Source organism: Kogia breviceps, chromosome 13, assembly GCF_026419965.1.
Source record: "Kogia breviceps isolate mKogBre1 chromosome 13, mKogBre1 haplotype 1, whole genome shotgun sequence".
In the NCBI taxonomy this organism is placed as follows: Eukaryota; Metazoa; Chordata; class Mammalia; order Artiodactyla; family Physeteridae; genus Kogia; species Kogia breviceps.
Window position 1 is genome coordinate 81,027,343 of NC_081322.1, and position 26,392 is coordinate 81,053,734.

Here is a 26,392-nt window from a genome sequence, read left to right on the forward strand (position 1 = left end):
GGGAAAATTGCACTGTAGTGAAGGAGGACACCAAGAGAGGATGCCTGCTCCCATCCGTCTAAAAGGACTTCTCCAAAGTAGTCTGCAAAACTGCTGTGCAGAGCCTGCCAAAGTGGGAGCCCTGGTAAGCGGCCACACACTTAAGGCTGGGGCCTGATGGGCTGTGGCTGGAGTGTGGAGGGACCATGGGAAGCAGCTCCTGCACGATCTCAGAATCACTGCGCAGCATGGGATGTCCCAACCTTTGAAATTTTTGGGAGTAACATGACTGTACTCATTTTCTCGGGCTGCTAAAACAAAGCACCACAGATTGGGTGGCATGCACAACAGAAGCATATTGTCTCATGGTTCTGGAGGCTCCAAGTCCAAGATGAAGGTGTCATCAGAAGGGGTTCTCTCTGAAAGTACCTGGGAAGGCTCTGTTGCCTGCCTCTCTCATACCTTCTGGCGGTTGTTGGTCATCCTTGGAGTTCCTTGGCTTGTAGAGGCATCACTCCAGTCTCTGCCTCTGTCTTCACATGGTTTCTCCTCTACGTGTGTTTGTCTCTGTGTCTCTTCTCTTCTTACAAGGACACTAGTCATACTGGATGAAGGGTCTACTCTACTCCAGTATGACCTCATCTTAACTCATTACATCTGCAATGACCTTACTTCCTAATAAGGTCACATTCTGAGGTTACAGGAAGTACATGAATTTGGGGGAACATTGTTCATCCTAATACCATGACCCAGGATAGCTGGTACCTTCAGGCCTCTGGCAGACGCAACAGAAAAATGGACAAAAATGTTATCATCCATGCCTTATATTATTACTCATATTGAAAGGAGAACCTTCACCCAGTAACAATTGATACAGATCAAAATTATTGAGTTCCTAGGCTCAAATAAAAGAAAAAGAGAAAAGAATCTTTCTTTAGTGTACTCAAGCTAAATAAATACATAAAATAATCAAGCACCCATTAAGTGTTAAAAAATAAGAATAAAAATTAGCTTCAGATCTCTCTGCTGAAGCATTCAGAACAAGGCATACAAGTTCACAGGGAGAGAAAGCATGATTCAAGAATTTATGCCGCACGATAATATGACTTAAAAAGAAAAGCAATTTGCACAGAATATAATACTAATAACACTTTGAAAAGAGTTAACAGAGGATTGGAATACAATTCAGCAAAAATGAGTAGAGTTTAAAATTTTCCTTGGGCTTCCCTGGTGGCACAGTGGTTGAGAGTCCGCCTGCCGATGCAGGGGACACGGGTTCGTGCCCCGGTCCCCGGGAAGATCTCACATGCCGCAGAGCAGCTGGGCCCGTGAGCCATGGCCACTGAGCCTGTGCATCCGGAGCCTGTGCTCCGAAATGGGAGAGGCCACAACAGTGAGAGGCCTGCATATACCTCCCCCTCAAAAAAAGTTCTTACTCTTCAACCCCTTTGAATCCACTCCTAAGCATATAATGTGAACATGTAACAGTGAGCAGCTTAAAAAATGTTCAAGGAGGGCTCCCTGGTGGCGCAGTGGTTGAGAATCCGCCTGCCGATGCAGGAGACACGGGTTCGTGCCCTGGTCCGGGAAGATCCCACATGCCGCGGAGCACCTAAGCCCGTGAGCCATGGCCGCTAGGCCTGCGCGTCCGGAGCCTGTGCTCTGCAACGGGAGAGGCCACAACAGTGAGAGGCCCGCATACCGCAAAAAAAAAAAAAAAATGTTCAAGGAAGCATTGTTTATACAGACCCCATACTGGAAACAACCTAAATATTCGTCAACAGAAGATTGTGTTATATTTCTGGAGTTGGCAAACTGTGTTTATAAAGGGCCAGACAGTAAATATTTTCAGCTTGGCAGGTCATATTGGTCTCTACCTCCACTACTCAACTCTGCTGTTCTAAAAGACAGCCAAAAACCACTCATAAACAAACAGGCATGGCTATGTACCAATAAAACTTTAGTTACAATATCAGCTGATAGGCTAGATTTGGGGAACCCCTCATACATAAGGATACAACAAAAAATAAATTGAAGAATGCACAAAATACAAATTGGAAGGATGCACACTAAAACTGGAAGACACCTTTAAGGAAAAAAAAAAAAAGATGAATAAAGAAGTTGTAGTTAAAGGATGGTCAGAAAAAATACTTAAGCCAGTGAATTTCTTTCCATTCAGATGCAGGTATTCAGTACAAACAATTGGCTACTTGCAAAAGCACATACGGTCATGAATTTTCCTATAGACTGAACCCAAAGACAATACCCACATTATTGATGAGAATGTCAAAATAATACTTAACGCCCTCTACCCAGCAGAAAGAGATTTTGATTTTCCAATATTCCACATTCTCCATAAAAATACATTCTTTTTTTTTAAAAAAAAGAACAACTTTTCACCTAAGAAAATAATTTTAAAGTAAAATAATTTATTTTTCTCAAAATATTGTAATAAATTTGAAAACAAATACTTAAGGGGACTGGAATTCTAGTTGCAACAAGTCAGAAATTTCCCTATCATATTAAAAAATAAGCTCCTCAATAGTTTTTCTCCATAGCCCCACACCCCACCAAACTCTTGTTAATTCTCTAACACAGGGGTCCCCAACCCCCAGGCCATGGACCAGTACTGGTCCGAGGCCTGTTAGGAACGAGGCCGCACAGCCGGAGGTGAGCGGTGGGCGAGCGAGCGAAGCTTCATCTGCCGCCCCCCATCACTTCCCGTCACTCGCATTACCGCCTGAACCATCCCCCTGTGGAAAAACTGTCTTCAAAAAAACGGGTCCCTTAGGGCTTCCCTGGTGGCGCAGTGGTTGAGAAATCGCCTGCCGATGCAGGGGACGCGGGTTCGTGCCCCGGTCCGGGAGGATCCCACGTGCCGCGGAGCGGCTGCGCCCGTGAGCCGTGGCCGCTGAGCCTGCGCGTCCGGAGCCTGTGCTCCGCAACGGGAGAGGCCACGACAGTGAGAGGCCCGCGTACCGGAAAACAAACAAACAAAAAAACGGGTCCCTGGTGCTAAAAAGGTTGGGGACCGCTGCTCTAACAGACTTTTCACTTGCTCCATTTCTGACCGCTGAAACCACCCACATGTGCGAAGGAGATGGGGAGGAATCCCGTATTTATCAACTTCTGGAAAATTAGCTTCAAAACTTGATGCCTGCATAATTATCTACTGAGCACCTGTCTGGTGCTTTGCCCATTCATGGCTGAGGATGAGGAATATCTAACTCTGCAAGTGGCAAACGAAGTATGTGGAGAAGTGTTTGGTGATCAGAAATGTAGAGGGAGGTGAAGGAATTACCAGAGGTAGTGGTATAAAAACAACAATAACAGGAACTGAGCCATGATAGGTGTACAGACTGATACTCAGAGGTGCCAAATAATTTGTCCATAGGTCACACCCCAAAATGTGGTAGTTGGTGAACCCCCAAATGAGTGTGTATACATAAGTCGAGTTTGCCATATTGTAGAAGGCATGTTCTTTATGAGAATCCTGCTTTAGGACAAGGAAATATCATGACTGTGTATTTTCTGCACTGTGAAGGAAGGGGCTGATGATTCAAGAACAATCAACCATCACTTAATGATGATCCACCATGAGTGTAGCGCTTTATCAAGTCCTGGACAGAAACAGAGCAAATCCAAGTGAAAAGAGCTGATAATCAAGCACATTGCCCACATAACAGGTGTCATCACTAAATAACTGTTGAATTAATGGATGGATGAATGAGTGAATGTCAAGGTCAATCTTGTGACCCTGGGTTGGACACTAAGTTTACTAGAATAGTCACGTATCTATATGAAGGAATCACACCCGCCATTTGGAAGAAGAAAGCTCCAAAGTGTTTACTGAAGGCGCTCTCTCTCTCTCTCTCTCTCTCTCTCTCACACACACACACACCAGGGAGATGCTTCTTGACTCCCTTAGACACAAGTCCTGCCCTAGACTTGGCAAACTGCCTTTTCTGACCACCCCACAGGATTGAGCATCTGAAGTGAAGTGGAAAATAAAGGCTGAAATGAAGCCATATTTGGGCACAGACCTTGAGAGATGAAAAGAAGAGAGGCATGCAAGCCCCATTAGAGAGTCTTCAATGTAAAGTGTTATCATACAGAGTGGAGAAGATGGGTGAGCTACAACCCGTCATCTCTGTGAACAAACTCCAGGTGTTCAGCACTTCTCCCCGCTTCCTCCTCCCTTTCTCCCTCGGCTAGACTAAGAAGAGGAGACACCCTACAAGTCTCTTCAGTGTGTTTGGGTGGGTTTACTTCCTGCCACTGACAGGCGCACATTGTACGGATGCTCCCGCACGAACAGGAGAAAGATGGGGAATCCTCAGCTTCATTCTTCACCGCTTTGCTGGCCGGGGCTGCAATCACATTTTCCTACAAAGTAACCTCAACTAAGAGATCGAGAGAATGATGCTTCCCATTCAGGGCAAGAAAGATGCTCTAGGAATAAGCTGCAAGTGTTCGTGTTTGTTGTACTCATCCTGGAAAGGCATCCCGTTGTCAAATGTTGGCCAGGAAGGAGAGAAATAAAAAGAGATGGAAAGAGAGTTGAGGAAATGCAGACATTCATCATGGTGAAGGCTCCGGAAGACAAAGCGAATGTGCCTTCCACTCACCAGAAGATTCAGGAGGAAAGGCTTCTTATAATTCTACAGCCCAGTGCTGACAGCCCTTGGCATATTTTCAGCATGAGGTACATTAACAAATATGGAAAAACATCCCCCTGAGCCTCTAATAACATTTATTTCACGCATCATTTCCTCCGAGGAATAGTAGGTCATGTATTTTTTATTCCTATGTGTCCTGTCTAAGAAATAATGGCCAAACTCACCTGTTTACTTCTGTGTATTTTACAACCCTCCTTGAGATTTGTTTGTCTTTCTCCAGCTCTTCTTCTTCTTTCTCTGCACTCTGCACCATGCAAGTCTAAATAAAAGGGATACAGATATCAATAACAAGCCAGATTTACTGAATCTGTATGTCTTGGGCAAGGCATCTCAAATCTTTTATGGAAGAAGGCAGAGTAAGAATCCAGAATAAATAAATCAAATGGCCTATGCGGCTAAGCTGGAATTAGTATAAAGAGGCAACAATTTGAGTGATTCCCAAGCTTTATCAGTGCTATCAGTCCTAAGCACCCACCAGGTCCTCTAGGCTTTCTACTAACCAGAGTTAGCCTGAGTCTAAACACGCTCCTGTGCCCAGCTGCACAGAATAGCCAGCGGAGAAAACGTTCTTCTTGGCCCTAGGATGAGGATACTATACTACCAAGGCCCATGCTGGGTGATTAACAGAGTAATTCCAAATTCTGACTTCCCTTTTCTTCACTTCATCACCAAACCCATGGGCCTTAATTCCTCCAACTCCTACCAGGCCCTATTCTGGAAAGAAAATGGAAAAGTTGATCTTTGCACACAATCTCAAAATTCCTCTTCCCCCAACCCTTAGCCTCATAATACAATAAGCCACCACCAAGCTCCCAGCCAGAACAGGCAGTGGAAGGGCCTGCCGAGTCCCAGAACAGACGTCACCCAGCTCTATCTGAACCTCCTCCAGGGAAACGACAAAACTGGGTGCCACATATGCTCCAGGCTCCAAAGCTTTGAACTGCAATAATGACGTAGAAAAATGGTTGTGATAAAATGTTAAATGTAAAACAGAGTATGGAACTGTGTCTACATTACAGTTATAACCACAGAAAAATGTATTCATTTGGTAAGAGAACACAGAACACGAAGAGATGAAAATGGCCATTTACTGCAGTGGTGAATCACACGCAAAGATTTTCTTTCATTTCAATTTTCATTAACATATGATGTTATTTATGTGACAAGGAAAATAAATGAAATGTCTGATCATGTCAAGTTGCATGCTACAGTTAGCACTGTAAGCTGAACTTGCAGTTCCGTTTTCTCAAACCTACAAATACACTGACAATACAACGAGCTCACCACAGTATCAGTCCTGCAAATATGGCTACAGAGATAATTGAACAAACCTTCTTACCTGGGTCATTCCTTCATACTGTCCCACCTGGCAGTTCTCAAGGAAACTGTAAGCTTTTGAGCAGTTGAGGAAAAAGATAACCATATTACCTTAGCCCCAAATTTATACCAGAACAAAGGTATTTGTCTTCTGCTGCCTTTTCAACCCACCAGAAAAATGTCAAGTCTTTCATGAGTGGGTTTAGGGGTATCATGCCATATCCTCATCATTTCTTATTTTTGCCCAGATTTAGTTAAATGTATGTGAAGTTCTAAACTACTGACAACTTTAAATCAGTTTAAGAAATTCTAGAATATTATCACGTGTTCAGAATGGCACTCAAAACTGCAGGGGACCTGGAAGAAATAAAAGGAAAAAGGTCCCTTTTCTTGGCATTATCAACCAGGGAGACTCAAGTTGGGTGTGGGGACCGTAGTCACAGAAGATTCAAAGGAGGTGAGCTGTGTTGTACAAGATCCATTGTTTCCCACATTATGCCTGTGTAAGGCTGGGTCACTTTTGTCACTTAAGAACCCATTCTCTTTATGTCATCATTTTTAAGAAAGAACACAGAGCAATGCTGTAAGTCTGTTGCTGGGCACATAGGGCAAGGAAGGAAAGACAGGGAAGAAATAGATGGCAGAATCGTCTTTATGAAGGGAGAGAAAAAAAGTAAAACAGAAAGTGAGTAGTTAGGTTGAGGAAGAATTTGCTTAAAGACAGTCCAGGAAAGATTTACAGCAGTAATCCTCAATTTCTTTCACCACCAAGGGCCACCTTTCTTGCTTTCCTCAGTCAGGTACACATTTTACAAATTTTTGTCTACTAACCACACAACCTTCATGGCTTGCTGATTAATTTGCTTCATCATTTGTGTCCACTGACCACATGCAGCATTGCCACTGGAGCTTTTAATCATCACAAACTAGCTTATAGAAGAACATCAGATTTACAATGATTCCTTCCCGCCCAAGATGGTGACTCTGTGGTTAGTCATCGGAGCCCTGCTGCAGAGAATCACTCATTTTTGATAGATTAAAAATAGCTCAAGGGTCCAATTATCTCAGAGTGCCAAGAGGTGCAGGAATCCCAGGGTCGAAACCATGGTGGTCAGGCCCGGAGCACTCAAGAATACCAGCAAGAATGAAGAACACGCTCAGCCAGGAGGCAGCTGGGCTTGAAGGTGGTAAATGTGCTCAGGAGAAGATGCTCAAGGTTCCCCTGAAAAGCCCCACACTCACAGGGTGGGGGACACCAGCCAATGGCTGGGGGGCTGAGGAAGTCTTGGGAGAGGCAGATGGCCTTCCTACGTGTTCTTGATTTCCATTTCCCAATTTCTCCTCAAATCTCTATTTCATTACCTTTCCCAGCATTCTTTGAATAATCACCTTCTAAAGAATTGTTTGTGTTTTAAAGAAACAGTGACTTATCAGTATTTTTCTAGAGACCTAAGGTATATTAAGATTGCCATTATTACTTTCAAATTTGGACCTTCTGTGATCCTACTCTGAACTCAATTGAATCCTGTATGCTACAAAGGGCAAAAAAGAAAGAAGAAAATTTTGTATGCCTTTACCCACAAGGAGCTTTACAAATTGGATTCTAGTTGAAGTTCAGAGTTTGGCATGAAGAAGAAAGAAAACTGTACCCAGCAGGGGACTGTGCTGGGCCAGCAGTGTTTGTGGGCAGCGCCATTAGGAAAGGAGTTGCTCTAGCAGAAGGAGAAGGGCAGCCCCTCTCTAGGCAAAGCCTGTGGGTACAGAAGCTTTCAGGACAGGAATTAGGGTTTAATCTATAATTAAATCACCACTCCAGCAGCCATTTCCCAAAGAGTACCCCATAACACGTCAAAAGAGAAAACCTCTAGTAAAGGACTAGCATTCTTTCACTTTGTTTAACCCAGCGAGTCCCTAGGCAATTAAACTGTGGAAATCCTCTTCTGTGCAATCTGTACTAAGACCCCTCACATCCTATTAACTCGATGAGAAGAGTAAGCAGCAGGTTTAGAATGTGGAAAAGCCTCACACTGGCTAAGTAGTAACTGGAAAGCTGAGAGCAGAGATGCTGATTTAGGAAGTCACAAGTTGACAGAGGAGATACAAAGACTCAAGAAGGGAATTTAAAAGGGAAGTGGGATGATATCAGGAGACCCTCCTGCATTTACTCTTTCCAACTGAATGATCGTAATCCATAACTAAATTATAATTCATGAATGTACCTATGCTTGTATATTAGGTTTTCATATCGCTTTTTTTAACAGTAAAAGAAAATGACACACTGGAGTTAGTTTTCTGCTTCTTTTTACTTGTGCATATTCCCTGAATAATATTTTCCCAATGCCTACTGTCCTCAATAGGTAAGAAAGTTTTTCATGTCCTATAATTTGTGCTCTGTTTTTCTCAGTCTGCAATTGCCCTACCCTACTCCTTTCTTCCTTCTTCCATCCTGTTCTCTGTTCTCCCACCAGACCTGGCCCTCTTCACCCATCTCCTAATAAGGAACACGAATGTCCAGCCAATCATCTACATACAGTTGAGAAAGAAGAGTCATGGAAATAGCAGAAAGGAGGGAACATGCAAGAATAAGAAAGATACTATTATATTTTTGATGGAAGGACTAAAATCAGTGAGAAGCAGGAAGGCACCAATCACAGATATACATGCGTAACCAAGTATGTAGAAACATGACAGAATTAGCAAAAAATAATAATGATGATAATCAAAATAATATGCTTACAGGCCTTCTCAAGAATTCATGTTTTTGTTTTCTACAGCATGGCTAGGATATTTATTCTTAGAGAAAATAAGTACCCAGTGATGTCAGGTGCCCAGTTTATCTCATCTCAGAAATACCTTACGATATCTTGGTGGTTAAGGACTTTGGAAGTCCCAATCTTTTGGAATAGAGAAAAGGAGAGTTTCTAGGAACATTTAAAGGTGTGTGTCTTTATATGTTTATATCAGCTTTATTTGTAATAGCCCAAACTGGGAACAACCTAAATGTCCATCAACTGGTGGACAGATAAACAAATTGTGTGGTACATCCATGCAATCCAACACTACTCATTAATAAAGAGGAATGAACCACTGACACACAGACAACGTGGTTAGATCACAAAACACTAAGCCTGACTCAAAAGCATGCATTCTGTATAATTTCACTTACAGAATGGATAGGAGAAATTAATGGAATCCCTGCTGACAGAAAGTATATCAGTGGTGGCCTGTGGCCAGGAGGTTTGGGGACATTGACTAGGAAAAGCACAGGAAACTTTTTAAGTGATGAAATTATTCTATATCTTCATGTAGTCACGGTTATATGCATGTATGTTTGTCAAAGCACATTAAGTACACTTAAAACGAGTGCACTTTATTATGTGGCAATTATTATATCTCAATAAAATTGATTTTTAAAGTGTGCACTCTGGGAATTCCCTGGTGGTCCAGTGTTTAGGACTCAGTGCTTTCACTGGGGGCGCCCAGGTTCGATCTCTCGTCAGGGAACTAAGATCCCGCAAGCCGCGTGGCGTGGCCAAAAAAAAAATGTCTGTGTGTTCCATCTTTGTTTTGTTGGATTTTTTTTGCATTACGCGGGCCTCTCCCCGCTGTGGCCCCTCCCACTGCGGAGCACAGGCCCAGCGGCCATGGCCCACGGGCCCAGCCGCCCCGCGGCATGTGGGATCCTCCCGGACCGGGGCACGAACCCGCGTCCCCTGCATCGGCAGGCGGACTCCCAACCACTGCGCCACCAGGGAAGCTCCTGTGTGTTCCATCTTTGGGTACTAATATTCCTTAGAAAAATATTGATGGTGTTTTCTCTGCTTTGAAAAAGTTGAGGAAGGTTGACTATCCTGATTCTAACTGGGTTAAAGGGGCAAATACTCCAGTCCCAGGGACCTGGGGAAGGAAGTTCAGTCCCCATACTGCACCTTCTAGATTGGAAGAGCTTTGCTGACTGAGGAGCTGATGCATCCAAAAACAACCCACCAAAAGGCAACAGATAGAGGCAAGGATTTAAAACATCTACGAAATACGGAAAGAGAGAATCCGCAAATCACTATTTTCACAGAAAGAAAAATGATCATTAATGGCACAAAAACAGTTTTATTGAGCAGTCAGTCCCATCTGAAACCCTTGTGCCAATCTTCTGTCCCGACATTGTGGTGATCTATATGACTTTTTAAAAAACCTGTTGCTACAAAGCATGTAGCAATAATGAATTCAACATAAAAATATTCCTTTAGTGCAAAGTTGAATTTACAAAACAATAAGGAAATTTCCCAGGGGAAAATAAAAAGTGGAAAATGAGTGGTTATTTGTCTTGGTGTGACAGGAGTTTTATTGGTTAAGCCAGGGGAGAAGATGAGGACTTGTGGCTGCATGATGTGGGTAGTGTTACCAGAGACACCTGTATTAATCCAGGACCCCAAATGAATGCATGGTCGTGGAAGAGGGCTGGCCTGTTGTCACTGGTTGCTCTCCCTGGGAATCAGACTACAAGACAGAGCTTAGCATGCAGGGTGGTTTATTAGGGACCAATGCCCCTGGGAGGAGAGACAGAATCAGGATTGGGCAGAAAGAGAAGCTGAACTGCCATGTACTCACAACAAGGCTTTAGGTAGCCCCACAGAGGGTTCAGAAGCTATATGCCTCTTCAGACTTGTCTTTAGTTGGAATAACGGGGACCCAGATTTTGTACCTCAATGGATCCAGGCTGACCCTGAGAAAGGAGCATGACCTTTAGCTGATAACAATTCCCTGGCCTCAGTTGTCAGCAGATAGAACTCCCAGCTAGGGAAACAAGTCCTTCCACCCAAAAGGGGTAGTATAAGTAGAGAAATCTGATAAATTCTGGTTTGTATTAATGCCAGTATCCTGGGAATGTAGACCACATCACAGCATACATTATACTGTTTTAGTCTAGCTCTCTTAGCCCAAGTAGACCAAAAAATTGTTTTCTAGAACTAATAAAATGTCTGCCCTCACATGGGTTTCAGGTTTGAATTCATGCTACTTGATTGGTCTGGGAAATCCCAAGCAAAAGAATCAATCTAGAAGCAGTCCCAGACTAGTAATGCCCTGGGTATCTGGCTTAAAGAAACAGAAAATCTGTCTGGAAGGATACATCTTCAACCCAGGCAGCAAAAGATTTCCATGGGTAAAGCCCCGCAAAAGCAGGAGCTCAAATGCAAAATAACAAAGAAATGAAAAAGTAATCCCTCATAAGCAAAAATAACAGGTAGAAGAATTAGATGCTTAAGAAATTCAGGTAAAATATTTATTAAAAACAAATATTAAAAGAAGGATATTTATATTAAGAATTTACAAAATTAAAAACATGAGAAAGCAACAAAAACTATTAAAGGGATCATCAGTTATGAAAAATAAATTTTAAATATAATTAAAGGATTAAACACTAATTTGGATACAGAGAAAGAGAAAATTGGTAAACTAGGAAAATATAACCAAAGAAATAACCCAGAATAAAGAGATGAAAAATGTGAAGAGGGATTAAAAGACCTGGGAAATTGAATGAGGAAGCTCAAACTTTGTCAATTAGAAGAGAATAAAAGAAATGGGGAAAAGCAAAATTGGAAGAGTTAATGACAGGATTTTCCAAAAAGGATGAAATATATGAATCCTGTGATTCATAGAATTAAAAGATTCCAAGCAGAAAAAGTGTGTCTGGAGACCACCAAAGCGAAAAATAAGATCTTAAAAGCAGCCAGGGGAGGGGGTGCATGGAGCATCAACTTAAAGCACAAAAGTAATTAAAAGAAAAGTGACAATGAAGTCAGAACACAGCAAAGAATTTAAATTTTACAAACAGCTAAACTATATTTTTAAAAAATTGAGGGTGAATATGACCCAGCAGTTGCACTTGTGGGCATTTGTCCCAGAGAAATTTATGTCCATGTGGAAACATACACAAATGTCCAGAGCAATTCACAATAGCCCCAAACTGGAAACAACACAAATGCTCTTCAATGTGTGAATAGTTAAACAGACTGGCATACTTATGCCACAGAACACTACTCAGCAACAAAAAGAAATGTACTATTGATACACACAATTGATAAACACAACCTGGATGAATCTCCAGAGAATCATGCTGAATAAAGAAAAGCCAATCCCAAAAAGTTACATAGTACATGATTCCACTTATATAACATTGTTGAAAAGCAAAATTATAGAGATGGGTAACAGATCCATGGCTGCTAGGGGTTACAAATGGAGGGAGTAAGGGGTGAGTGTGTCTGTAAAGGGTACTCAGAGGGAAACTGTGGTAATGGTTCACTACACATCTTGACTATGATGTCCTTACACAGAGATATACACTTGATAAAAACCTAGAAAGAGTGAGAAATGAGTGCATGCAGAAGTGGAGAAACCTGAATAAGCTCTGTGGTTTGTATCACTAGCCAATTCCCTGGTATGGATACTATATTACAGCTCTGCAAGACATTCTCTTTACGGAGGTGGGGGGAGGTAAAGAGAGTGCACAGCACACATTGCAACTCCCTGTAAATCTATAATTATTTCAAAACACAAACAGCATAACAAATCAAAAGTGGAATAAAAGAATGTTAAGAAAAAAAATTCATTTACCCCTAGCACACCCTCACTGAAGGACCCTCTAGTGGATATGTTTCAAGAAAGAGAAAAATTGTCTCATAGGGGAAAAAAAGGAATTGTTAACAAGGAAACTTCACAATTCAAATTCAACAAAAATTGACCACTTAAAAAGATAACAATAATGTTACCCATTTCTGAGTGGTATAATAACAAAGTAAAAATAAACCACTATAATAACATGTAAGATGGAAAAAGGTTTAACCAAGATAAAATGTTTAAGGTCCATATGTCACTCAGGAGGAAGATAGAGATATTAATTGATTTTAGACTTTCTGTCATACATGTTAATATTTTAGAGGTAACTACTGGGAAAAAAATGAGCAAATCAAAAGAAGATAGGAAAGGAGGGAGAAAGGAGTAGTAAAAAGAACAAAGTAAGTTGGTAGAAATAAACCCCTAAATTCACAATGATTGTAAATGGAAAAAATTTTCCAGTTAAAGATTAGAGATCATTAGATCAGATTATTGTAAAAATAATAAAATAAACTCCCACTATATTCTCTTTATAGAAATTTCAACTGAAACATAAAGACATAGAAAGTTTGAAAGGAAAAGGAAAATATTAACCAAAATAGAGCTGGTGCAGCCACATTCAATTAAACAATGGAGATTTTAAGACAAATCTTAAAACAATCAGTATTGTTTTTATCCCTGAAAATCATGAAACAAACTAAATGTTCATCAATAAGACAAATCATGGTAGAGTTATTTAATGGAATACTATATAATCACTAAAGTCAGTGAACTAGAACAACATAAGCAATGGTATGGAAGAAAAAAATCAAATTGCATTAAAATAAGTAAACTATGACACTTTTAATATAAAGGTTAAAAACAAGTAACAATAATTTTTTCAGCTTGGTACATTCCTGGTGATATTTGGCTTCCCTGGTAGCTTCCTGCTCATGGAAACTGCAAAACCAAGACTCATCCCCTTATCTAGATCTCTACCAGAATGGATGGCAAAAGTCTTTGACTAGCCCAAGCCTGGGTCAATTGCACTAAATGAAGAGTTAAGGGCTATGAACCCCAAATGGTCAGGGCAGAGAGGGCTGAAACATCAAAGGACTGAACAAAACCACCTATGTTTTAAGTGGACAGTGAATGTTGGAAATAAGGGTTCCCTTGGAGCAATTTCAGCAAGTGTTTGTGCCTGAAGAGAAACAGTTAGGATAAATGTAATTCTTTGGGGAAAAACATGGTGTCTAAAAAGTAAGGTCAGAAACAGCAAACTCAGCAAATAATAGAAAATTCATGTTGGAGTTTTCAGTGAACTATTTCACCAGCACTGAACCATCCACTTCCACCTCCACAGATAAAATCACTGTATAGCTTATCAAGTAGTCTATGAATTTTAAAAATAGACATCTTATATAAAATATAGATGTAAAGTTTTTTTGTTTTTTTTTAAATTAGGGAATGAGTATAAAACCCTGACCGAGAGGGGCGCATGTCCTAGGTTACTTCTAAATGCTAAAGCATCTTCCTTGCAACCCACCAGTCTGGCGCACTGTGGCATTTCCTCAGCTTTGCTGAATCAACACCCTCATGGCCAAAACAGTCATTCACATTTCACTGAGAAGTGCTGGGAACAGTGGCCACACAGATATACGGCCAGTTTAAAGCAAATGGGAAAGCAAGACCATAAATCTCCTGACTATTACAAAAAGAAACAGAATCTTGGTTCCTAGGATCTGGAGAAATAGCTCTTCTCTATTCAGGACCCGCGCATGGCAGCCGGGAGCTCCTCATGTGAGTACATGTGCCAGGAGACCTTCTTGCCATCAGAGGTGATCTCGTTCTCGCCTGAGAGGCTGGCGGCTGCATTTGATCAACTGCACAGGGGACCTCAGATCTTCCAGGATGATTCATATTTTGGGGGCTTATTATTTGCCGTGGGTAATTCCAGCCTGTTTCTCATTTGACTATGACAGCTCCATTCCATAATTAGAAGGAGAGATTAGAGTGAATCAAGGAGCTATGATTAATAATAACTTTATTGTGGCTATTAGGTCAGTATTTTCTTTGGCTGTTACTAAAATACATTTAAGTGGAGAACAATCTGGCTGCAATTTTGTCCCCTCCCCCCGCAACCCTACCCTTCCCTCTACACATTCTCGATCCTGCTTTAAATATTACTATGGAAATGAAATGCTATACAAGAGTCTTTTTTAAACTGTAGGTTAAACAAGGAATCTCTCCTAATTCCTGTCTTTCAGGGAATATTAAGTAATTGCTTTATTTAACCAGTAGCCTGCTGGACAGAGGATCCTGGGAGTCAACAAGCGCCAGACAGATTCATTTATTTCCACCCTCCTCCTTCTGTGCTCCTGCTTTCCGTTAAAGCCTCTACCACCCACTCAGTCTCTCAGATCCAGAGTCTGGCTGTCGCCTGGACCATTCTCTCTCCCTCCTACCCCCTCACCAGTCAAGCTCCAAGTGCCAAATATCTCTTCCACTTGCATCTTCTGCCCCAGCCCTCCTCCCCAGCCCTCCTTTGTTGCCTCATCTCATTTCTGAACTATTACAAAAGGCTGCTCAGCATTTTCTCCCTTCTAGAGTTCTCTTAAATCCTAATTCTAAATGACTAAGAGTAAACCATCTGTGATGAAAGTCTTCCCATGCCACTTCCCTTGTAAAATCCTTCAGTGGCTTCTACCGCCCACACTTCAGAGTATAAACATTTGAGACGGACGGGGATGGGCCTTTAGAAACGGCCCTGCCAATTTCTCCAGATCCTTCCTCCAGACCTTGCATTTTCTACTTTATCAAAACCGAATCTTTCCAAATATTACCAATATAACTGGGACTTTGCTCCCTCCAAGGCTCTTTCCCTGGAACTCCTACCTCACACTGGTAGTTCTTCAGACTTTCTCTCATCTTTCAAGATAAGTCTAAGGCCTCCTGTCCTCCAACAATGCTCCGATGACCATCTAAGCTGGTGAAAGCATCCACCTCCCATCCCCGCAGCAGGTAGGAGAATGTATGTGTAGCGCTGGCATGACTCCCCCTCAGCAAAGTGATATAACTGTTACCAAGTCCAAGTTCATACTGCTCCCCACACAATAGGCCAGTAAGTCAAGAGACAAGTTGCTGGGACAAGGTATAGTGACTTTATTCAGAAAGCCAGCAGACAAAGATGGTGGACTAGTATCTCAAAGAACCATCTTACCCGAGTTAGAATTACAGCTTCTTTTGTACTAAAAGGGGAGGGGGTGTGGTTGGTTGGTGCACACTTCTTGGTGTCAGAGTCCTTTGTTCTTGCAGATGTCCACTTAGGTCAGGTCATGATGTTCCTGTAAACCTCCCATGAGACAAATGTTATTCCCTGTTCTGCAACTTTTTATCTCTGTATGAATGAGAAAATGTTATACCTTTAAAGATCAGAGCCTTGAGAATGGACTATCCTGTATATTTCTGGCTACAGGCAACATTCTTAACTTGTAGCAAAAGCAATAAAACACAAAGGTTAAAGTAAAAGAAAGATCCAACATGGAGTCAGATTCATTCTTCCCTATTACATTACATGGAAACGACCAGTCTATTGAAATGATTTCCTGCGGCGTAAGTTCCTCATCTTGTTCAATCCAGTGACTAGCATGATTAGGGAGAATGACAGGTTGTGAATAAACATATGCCCAGCACGCTTCTAGGCCTTTTCATGTATGATTTCTTGTTTGCTTAAAAGGCTAATTACCTGCTGATCCAGTTCTCCCATTCCATGCGTGGGAAGCACTTACAGGAATCGGGTATTTCCCATGGAAGGCAACATGGGTCTTCAGCCTCCCCAATGCCTCTCACATTCCAGTATCTCAAAGCGGGTTGAGGTGGAGAAGGGAAGAAAACAGCCGAAATGAAAATTTAAGTTAATTAATTGCGAGCTTGCTTGTAGGACCAGCACGTTTATTTAATCAGTTGCCTAGTAACACTGCCTGCCTATGATGGGAATCCGATCAGCCTGCCTCAGAGCAAGTGATGGGCCATTCTGTCTACCAGCCACCAGTGCCCCTCTCCTGCTTTCACGTGCGTGGCTTGGAAACGCCAAAATCCCCCTCCTGCTCAAGAGCAGGGAGCCTGTGAGGTGAAAACAATATTTCTCCTCTTCTCCTCTGTGTTCTGTCTCCACAGACTCCACAGCTGAGGGAGGAAGGCTGTTGCGTGAACGTGACCTTTCAGCTGGTGAATCCGAGGACAAGAAAAATGATTCGCATCTGCCTTCCTTCTGGAGTGACCTACACACCAGGCGCCGAGAAGCGCTGCCCAGCTCTCGGAACTGTTACCTATTCTGTTCCCACATCGATAAACAAGTAACGTTTCCATGCAACACCGCAGGTTAGGGCCTCTGCCCGGAGCCGAGCAGAGAGGCCCAAACCAAGAGGGGGCTTTGGGCTGTTGCTTTTGTGTATGTGAGCTTTCTTAAGTGACCTTAAATGGGAAGAGAGAATAGATGCTGAGTTTAATCACGTAAGACCAACTCAAGACAAACTGTGCAGTTTTGTTTCCTGACTGGGAAAAAGAAAACAACAACTCATACTGACAGGCAAGCGAGTTCTGAGGACTCCTTTGGTGCTAGATTTACTGGAGGATTTGACGACGAGAATTTGCTCGTAGTTTTTCACCTCCCTTACGCTATTCTCTTAGCTGGTTGTTTTGAATGCCCCTCCCCCATCTTTACCCCAAACCATTCTCGTTCTTCAGCTTTGACACACCATGACCATATTTTTATACTATTATGAGATGGGGTTTTTTTTCTTCTATGTGTCAGTCTCTGTAGATAAAAGACTCCATCTTCCATAAAGAATTCCCACCAGAAATCTTTATAAACCTTCCATCAGAGAGACACGCTGCCGTCGTGCTGTGCAGAAGCTAATCTAATTAAGACAGGATCTGCTAAATTTAATAGCCTCCTATGAATTTTTACAGACATCTGGTAGCTGGAAGTTGGAGCAGCTCTAACATATAAAATTCACATTGTCCGGATGACCAATATCAGGGTCAAATATTTCCCTTCTTTTGGGAACTCTTACTGTTTTGGCATGGATGCTGTTTTCAAACCATGATATCCTACAGGCAAATGCACCGGAAAGGACATTGAGGCATCCAACTTCTAAATCTCAGCTTTCCATGTGCACAATGAGAGCGGTGATATTTCCATCCTAGGGTTCTTTCTTTCTGGATAAATTTAAAATGTATACACAGGGCCAGCTTCATGGGCACCCAACACAGCACCTCATGTTAGCAGAGCCCTGGCTTGGTGTAATGCTCTCCTGTCCTCTCTTGAAATGCTTCATTTTTTATTGTACCCTGAGCCCCACAAATTATGTAGTTGACCCCACGTGTATAAAATTCTCTGCATGATGCCTATTACATAAGAACCACAAAATACTTATTTCAAGCCTCTCCTCTCCATACTATCCTCCTGACCAAATTATGAAATTCAAGCTAGTAGGTTTTCTCCTGCTTTCAAGTAGGACAACTTCTTGACCAGCGGTCCTAAGAACCCCTACCACCACCTCCCCCAACAAGGTCTGTATCTATTTGTAGGAAATGAAAACATTCTAATATATAAAGATTAAATTTCATATATGCCTACATGCTTGTATGTGCAAAAGTTACCAATTACACAAAACTCATAACTGGTAAGCGATTTTCTCTGAGCTAGAAAACATATCAGGGATTGGTTTCTAGAGGGTAACCTAATTTCCACTTCATTTTGTCCTCCTTGATTTTGTTTTGTTTTGTTTTACCATGTGTGTGTTTTGCCCTAAAAAAACTAAAACCTACTTTTGTTTTACTTAGATCACAATAACCCTAAGTATACACATGTATGAATATACATTCACTACTAACTTTTTGTTTGTTGTCTGAAAAGATAGAGCTGGGTAAGGCATAGCTTGCTCAAAATGCCACCAATTGCCCAGAATTCTAGAAGCATGTGTTCCATTCCAGACCCAAAGCCAGTAGTTGATAACTAATGGGGTTGATGGGTGTTCCCTCTACTTCCCTTGCATTCCATAGCCCCCTCCCAGGGGGAAAGGAGGAAGGGTCCGTGTTCTTTCACTGGAGACTCCACCCACCGAGTCTTCTGGGCCCCAGAAGGCACGTGCACTCACAAGCAACTCTCTGCACTGCTGGAAAACAAGGAGAAGTATAGCAACCCATTAAAAACGTATGTTCTGGGCTTCCCTGGTGGCGCAGTGGTTGAGGGTCCGCCTGCCGATGCGGGGGACGTGGGTTCGTGCCCCGGTCCGGGAGGATCCCACGTGCCGCGGAGCGGCTGGGCCCGTGAGCCACGGCCGCTGAGCCTGCGCGTCCGGAACCTGTGCTCCGCAAAGGGAGAGGCCACAGCAGTGAGAGGCCCGCGTACCGCCAAAAAAACCCCCCAAACAACGTATGTTCTGACAATATTTTGCTTCGGGGCTACTGAGAAACATAGTATCTAACAGGCTTTGAAGTGAGAGGTGGAATCCCTGTGAAATGAGGTTTTTCCAAAGTATCCGAATGAAGCAGGTGTGGGGCCACACTCCACCGCCCCCGTGCACCAGGGCGCAGGATGAATGGCTCTGGGCAATGACCAACAATATACCACACACACAGTCAGCCTGGTTAATCACCATGTTAATAATTAAACATGCACTCAGCATCTCTGTTGAATTCCGTGGATTACCCAGGGGGGGCTTGTGGACTAGCCAGTTCTCAAAATACTAGCGAAAGACGTTCCCTGCCTTCTTTTGCTCAGAGTTATAGTCTCCCATGGTAAAACCAAGATATCCTAAACGGAGGAAGAAAATTCCTCCAGAGACGTTGTACCCCATTCCTCTGGGGCAACTCGCTTCGAAAGCAAACAAACCACAAGAAAACAAACGAGAAAGTCTGCTCACCCTGTTAGATAAGTGTCATGAATTACCTGCCTTTTCTGACAAAAATGCTACATCCAATATTGGACCCTTTTCCTGCTCTGGCCTCTTGGTACTTTTCTGCTCTGGTCTGTGGGGGACCAACACCCTAGAAAACAGCTGCACGAGGGTGGTGAAGTACCTCGAACAATGACGGTCAATGGATATTAGAAAATGAAGGTGGAGATCATCTCCTGCTTTTCCCAATCCCTCCCGGCTGTAGTCCAGGACTTTTGCAATTCCCGTGTCCCGAAAAATCCTGTCCAGGGCATAAAATGTATCTGTTGTTCTAACTGGCAGTTCCTGGAATTAAGCTGAGCTCTCATAAAACTTGATTGTTTGTGTGTCTGAGGTGACACCTGGCATCTGTAGCTGTTTTGTGCTTCACTTGGCTTCATGTTTGCTTTCCTTTCCAGCAGTGCTTGGAACATAGAAAGGGCAGAATAGGTATTTGTTAAGTGAATAAATCAAGAGGAGCAGTGGTATTGCTCCCTTGTGTTCTAAGAGGCACAAGGCACTTCTAACTCCATGCCCCATCTGTTTCAGCCTGTCCCTTACTGCTGCTTGTCAGAGAAGAGATAACTACTTTCTTAGATCCTTCCTAAAGAGACACATTTTGGCTGGTTTAGGTCACGGAGGCCGCGGCGTAATGTAACAGTGAGAAGCAGGGACACTGAGCCAGCTTCCCTGGGGTGGAATCTACACGCACCACTTACTAACCATACAACCTTGCATAAGTTACTTCAGCTTTCTGTGCCTCCTTTTCCTCCTCTGTAAAGTGGAGATGATACAAGTTCCAACATCATATGATTGTCATAGGACAAGATAGTTAATATTTTTAAATGCTTAGAGTGATGCTAGCACATAATAAGTGCCATATAAAGGTTTACTAAATTAAGAAAATAAAATTCTATTTCTAAGAAAGGATAATACTAATTCATAGATGGCAAATAAACTTCAGCATAAGAGAGAACTTTTATTTATTGGTAAGAGATATCTGAAATCATGTTAGGAAGGCGTTCAAAGCCACATTTGGGCTCAGATGAAAAGTAGAACCCCTGGTGATTGATGATACCTACATGGGCTCTGATATGGGAAATGGCAAGATGTGCCGCATTTCTGCCATCCCTATATGAGTGTGGTTTTTGCTACCTAACCTGTTCCAAGAACCCGAGAAAATGAATCACGAGGATAGAAAGCTTGAATAAATATTTTGTGAGAATCATTTCTGTGTAGATATTATGTTGGATGTTAAAACACAAAGATGAGTAAGACAACCATCACTTTCAAGCTATTTAGAGACCAGAAGGAGAGATGGGCTCATGACTTATAAGTCAAAACACAGTGTGCAATGGTAGAGTGTAAACACAGAGCTTTGAGAGCACAAAGAGATGGCAACTAACATACCCCAACATGGGAGGGAGACACAAGAATCTTCAGGGGAATCCACGTCCTGTGAAAGATCATATGCCACTTGACCTCTTGTCATAAACAACTATACTTATGGATGAAATATGTGAAACCACAGTCTTCAGACAACAATCAGAACTGGATTGTGACCCCAGGGAGAAGGAAAACAAGGTGACCCTTATGACAACTCTAGCCTACTGACTGGAGGCAGATTCAGGTCAAAGCACTGGGCGGACCAACCCAAATAGAGCTCGGCGGTATGACTGGTATGGCAGCGTGGAGGAGATAAAGATGGAGACCAGGAATGCCAAGGCAGCTAGAATTGTGTGATGGAGTACCAGAAAGCAGGCAGCCTCACAGAGAGAAAGCTGCAGAAATCTGTTAAGGGCAATCTTGAGTCTTTGGCTCAGTATCACTCTGCTCACAAATTGTAAAATATGTTCAAACATGGAAAAGAAAACATGAACAAGAGGAGGCGAAAAATGGACACTATATTTTAAAAATACAAAAAAAATGAAATTCTAGAAATAACATAAAATACCTGAACTAAAATTACTCAGGATCAATTTGCAAGAAACGTCTTTAACTTATTAAAGTTTGCCTTCAAATTACATTACCACCTTTCACATATAGTGTAAGAATCTTACAATATACTTTTATCCCCTGTCTTTGTGCATTGTTATTATATGCTTTACCTCTGCATAGTTTATAAGTCCCACAATAAATACAGAGTTATTGTTTTTTTCTTTTGACAATAAATTGTCTTTTAAAGAAATTTTAAAATAAGGAAAGAAATGCCTTTCATATTTACACACAGATTTACCATTTGGAGCTCTAGTCATTCTTTTATTCTAGGTCCCTATATCCATTGGACATAATTTCCCTCTTGCTTGGATAAGCCCTTTTAACACTCCTTTTAATGAATATCTTCAGTGATGAATTCTGTTAGCTTTTGTTGATCCTAAAGTCTTTATTTTGCCTGAATTTTAAAAGGTACTTTTCCTGGGTATAAAATTCTGGGTTGACAGATATTTTCCCCAACACTTCAAATATGTCATTCCATTGTCTAATGGCTATCATGGCTTCTGGTGAAAACTGTGCTGCCATTCTTTTCTTTGTTTCTCTGTGCAAAAATGTGTCTTTTATCTCTGGCTGCTTTAAAGTTGGCTCTTTATCACGTTTCTTCAGAAAATTTGATAATGTGTCTTTTTGTGGTTTTTTTCTTATGGTTCTTCTGCTTAGGATCCACTGAACTTCTTGGACCTGTGGGTTTTTAGTTTTCATCAGTTGGAAACTACTTCAGGCATTATGATTTCAAATGCTTTTTCTTTGCCCCTACATTTCTCCCACATTTTCTGGTATTTTTTTTCTCTGTGTATTCATTTTTAATAGTTTCTGTTGCTATGCCTTCAAAGTCTCTGATCTTTTTTTCTTCAGTATCTAATTTGCTTAGTAATTGATAGAACAATTAAATAAAAAACTAATAAAGGTATAAAATACTTGACTTTTAAAAAGTTTTCTAATTGACATTTGCATGATACTCCACCCAACAACAGCAGAAAACACATTCTTTTCAACTGCGTATGAAACACTCACCAGGATAGACCACATTCCGAACCATAAAACAAAACTCAATGAAGTTTAAAGGATTAAAACATAACCATATTGAAAGTAAACTAGAAATCAATAAAAAAGACATATTTCTGAAAAATTACCAAATCTAAGAAAATATTTTTAAAATACCTAAAGAAAATTAAAGCGCTATTTTTTAACTAAATGAAAATGAAAACACGACATATCAAAATATGTGGGAAGTAGGTAAAGAAGTGTTTAGAGGGAAAATTTATTTTCTTAATATTTTCTACTAGAAACTTAAAAATCTGTGAACTCAATTATATAAGCTTATATATAAAAAAATAGAAAAAAGGGGGCAAGTGAAACCCAAAATAAGTAGAAGAGAAGAAATAATAAAGATAAGAGTGGAAGGTAATCAGATAGGAAATAGAAAAATTATCAATAAAAATTTTTTAAACTGGTTTTTTGAAAGATCAATAAAATTGATAAACTTCCAAGTGATTAAGAAAAAAAGGACAAAAATTATTAATACAAAATAAAAGAAAAAATAATGCTACAGTTTCTGTATGCTCTGAAAGCATAATTAGGGAATATCATGAACAATTTAACATCAATGAATTTGACAACTTGGATGAAACAAATTCCTGAAAGACACAAACTACAAAAGTTCATTAAAAAAGAAATACATAAACTGAATAACCCTTTACCTATTGAAGAAATTGAATTTGTGGTTAAATTTCCCATAAAGAATACTCCAGGTCCAGACGACTTCATTGGCGAATTCTACCAAACATTTAAAGAAGCAAAAAAGCAATTCTACACACCTCTTCTGGAAAATAGAAGAGGCAAAAGAAACCTTCCAGCCCATTTTATGAAGCCAGCACAGCCTTGGTATCAGAACTAGATGAAGATATTATAAGAAAAGAAAACTATAGACCAAATTTTAAACACAGTGGTAAAAATATGTAACAAATTTCTAGAAAATTGGATTCAGCAATTAATGAAAAATTGGGGTTTGAGGACTCAACAGTTGGACTAACATTAGAAAAAAATCATCTTTATTAACTATATTTACAAGAGAAGAAATATATGAACATTTCAATAGATGAGCAAAAGAATCTGATAAAATTTAATACCCATTCAGAATTTTTAAAAAAACTCTCAGCAAACTTGAAACAGAAGGGAATTTCCTCATAAAAAATTTATGACAATTCTACACTTAACATCATACTTGATATTGAAAGGCTAAATGAGTTCCCCTTAAGGTTAGAAGCAAGGTAAGACTGCTTTTCCCACTTGTATTTAACACTGTATTAGAGAACCTAGTCAGTGCAATAAGACAAGAAACAGAAAAGGCATACAAATTGGAAAGGAAGAAGTAAAATTGTCTTTACTCTCAGACACTATGATTGAATTTGTACAAAATCTTAAAGAATCTAAGGGAAAAAAATAATCTACAAAGAAGTTAGGAGAGGGCTTCCCTGGTGGCGCAGTAGTTGAGAATCTGCCTACCGATGCAGGGGACACAGGTTTGAGCCCTGGTCTGGGAAGATCCCACATGCCGTGGAGCAACTGGGCCCATGAGCCACAACTACTGAGCCTGCGCATCTGGAGCCTGTGCTCCACAACAAGAGAGGCCACGATAGTGATAGACCTGTGCACCGTGATGAAGAGTGGCCCCCGCTTGCCGCAACAAGAAAGAGCCCTTGCACAGAAACGAAGACCCAACATAACCAAAAATAAATAAATAAATAAATAATTTTTTTAAAAAAACTATAAAAAAAAGATGCTAGGAGCACTAAGAAGTGAATTCACTAAGGTTATATAAGATAAGATGTCAATATAAAAATTTATATTTCCATATAGTGGCAACACAGAATTGGAAATTGAAATGAAAAAATGTCTACAATAGTGCCAAAAACATAAAATACTAAGGTGTAAAGAAAGTATGAGCAAAGATCTTGACTTGTAAATTACAAAGCATTACTATGAGACATAATAAAATGTCTAAACAAATGTAGAAATATATTATGTTTATAGATCAAAAGTCTCAGTAAGGTTAACATGTGTGTTCTTCCCAAATTGATCTATAGGTTTAAACAATCTCAATCAAAATCCCAATAGGCTTTTTCATTGTTGAAATTTACAAGCTGATTCTAAAATGTATATGGAAATTCAAAGGATCTAAACTAACCCCCAAGATGAGACCAAAGTTGTAGGCCTTACATTACCTTATTTCATAAATTTCTTTAAGACACCATGGGGTTGGCACAATTTAGACATATAAACTCGTGTTACAGAATAGAAAGTCCAGTAATAAGCCTACACATATATGGTTAATTAATTTTTATTAGAGTGACAGTGTAATTCAATGGGAGAAACCTAGTTTTCTTCAACAAATGGTGTTAGAACAATTAAATATCCATGGGTAAGCCAGCCTCCAAGATGACCCCAATAATCTTTGTCCCTTAGTCCCTTTTAATAGTATCTTCCCATTGAATCAGATCCGGCTAATATGACCAATAGAATATAGCAGAAGTGAGAGAATGACTGACTTCCAGGCAGGAGTGATCTTCACAGTATGGAAATCAGATCATTTTTCTCTCACTCAGAATAAAATCCAAGGTCCTTACCTGACTACGTGCATAAAGTAACCCAGCCGTCACTACTCTGAGCACTCTATCCCTTACTCTGCTTACCTTTGTAGCATAAATCACCAAGTGACATACTTGATATTTGCATCTTTGCTTGTTTATTGCCTACTCCCTCCTCCTTCCTCTCTCCCCCATACACATTGGAATGTAAGCTCCATGAAAGTAGGGACTTAGTTCTATTCAATACTGAATGTGGTAGGTGTTCATTAAATATGTTGAATGAAAAAATAAACCTCTGTACTTCAACAGACTGGGAAAATAGTGGACCACAAGAAGTTAAAATAAGGCAGAAATTCCAAAGAGAAGAAATAACAGAACAATGGGGGCAAAAAAGTGGATGTTTATCACGAGATCATACCACCTCCAAAGAGGGTTCAAAAGCTCATAGTCTGGGTCAGCTAAGGGGTGAGAAATAAAGAAATATTCCAGGGGTTAAGCCAAATTGGTAAGTTTGGAGTCATCCAAGCCCAGCTTGCAGGTGTGTAGCCCTGTTGACAAGACCCCAAAAGAGAACAAATAAAGTAGACAGCTTTGGTACCCTGAAACTGAGCAATTTCTGGGTTATTTTGAAAGTAGGTGAGTAACGTGAAAGAGAAAGTTATCTTGGCTGAAAAGGGAATTTGGAGGCAGATTATGTTCAGATCCTGACAAACATAAAACACAGAACTTTAAAATCCAGGATTTTAGGAACTACTTTGAGCTATGCTTTCTTCATCACCTTTTTTCCTGAAGCTCCAGCTATTCCCATCCTGATTTTCCCGTAAGTGTGGAGGGTAGAGGCACTATAGAGGTACCTTGGTCGAGGCAGAAACAATTGTTTCCCAATATCCATTTTCCCTTTCACTAGAGAAGCCCCTGGGTTTCACCTTGGCACCTGCCCACTCAGCCACAGACTACTACCCAACATGCATTGGTGCTATGGATTTTCAGGCTGGTGGGATTCCAGTGGAACTGACATGTGCAAATCCTCAGTGATCTTCTTAGGCACACTTGCCATGGACTTGCTCCTTCCAACTGGCTGGAGCAAGGCAAAGCCACCTGGCCAGCCTGGGACCCCAGATGACATGAGGTTTTTTTTTTTTTTAAATGAGAGATGTGAACTTCCTTCTTACATCTCTTTGTTACAGCTACAAAGCCAGGATCCTAAATACTGTGATAGTGTGATGGTGCAACATGCAGTGGAAACGCTATAGAATCTGGAATCAGAAAAACCCAAGTTCAGAGCCCACACTTACCACCCACCAAG

General features: G+C 41.0%; 1 protein-coding gene across 1 annotated transcript in view; it reads right to left on the reverse strand.

The window, feature by feature from the left end:
- Positions 1-26,392, reverse strand: part of LOC136792406 (uncharacterized) — a 404,323-nt gene that overhangs the window by 81,263 nt on the left and 296,668 nt on the right. Inside the window, exon 4 of the mRNA XM_067011204.1 lies at positions 4,823-4,917. Within this exon, the coding sequence (XP_066867305.1) occupies positions 4,823-4,917 (95 nt within the window). The remainder of the gene's footprint in view (positions 1-4,822; positions 4,918-26,392) is intronic.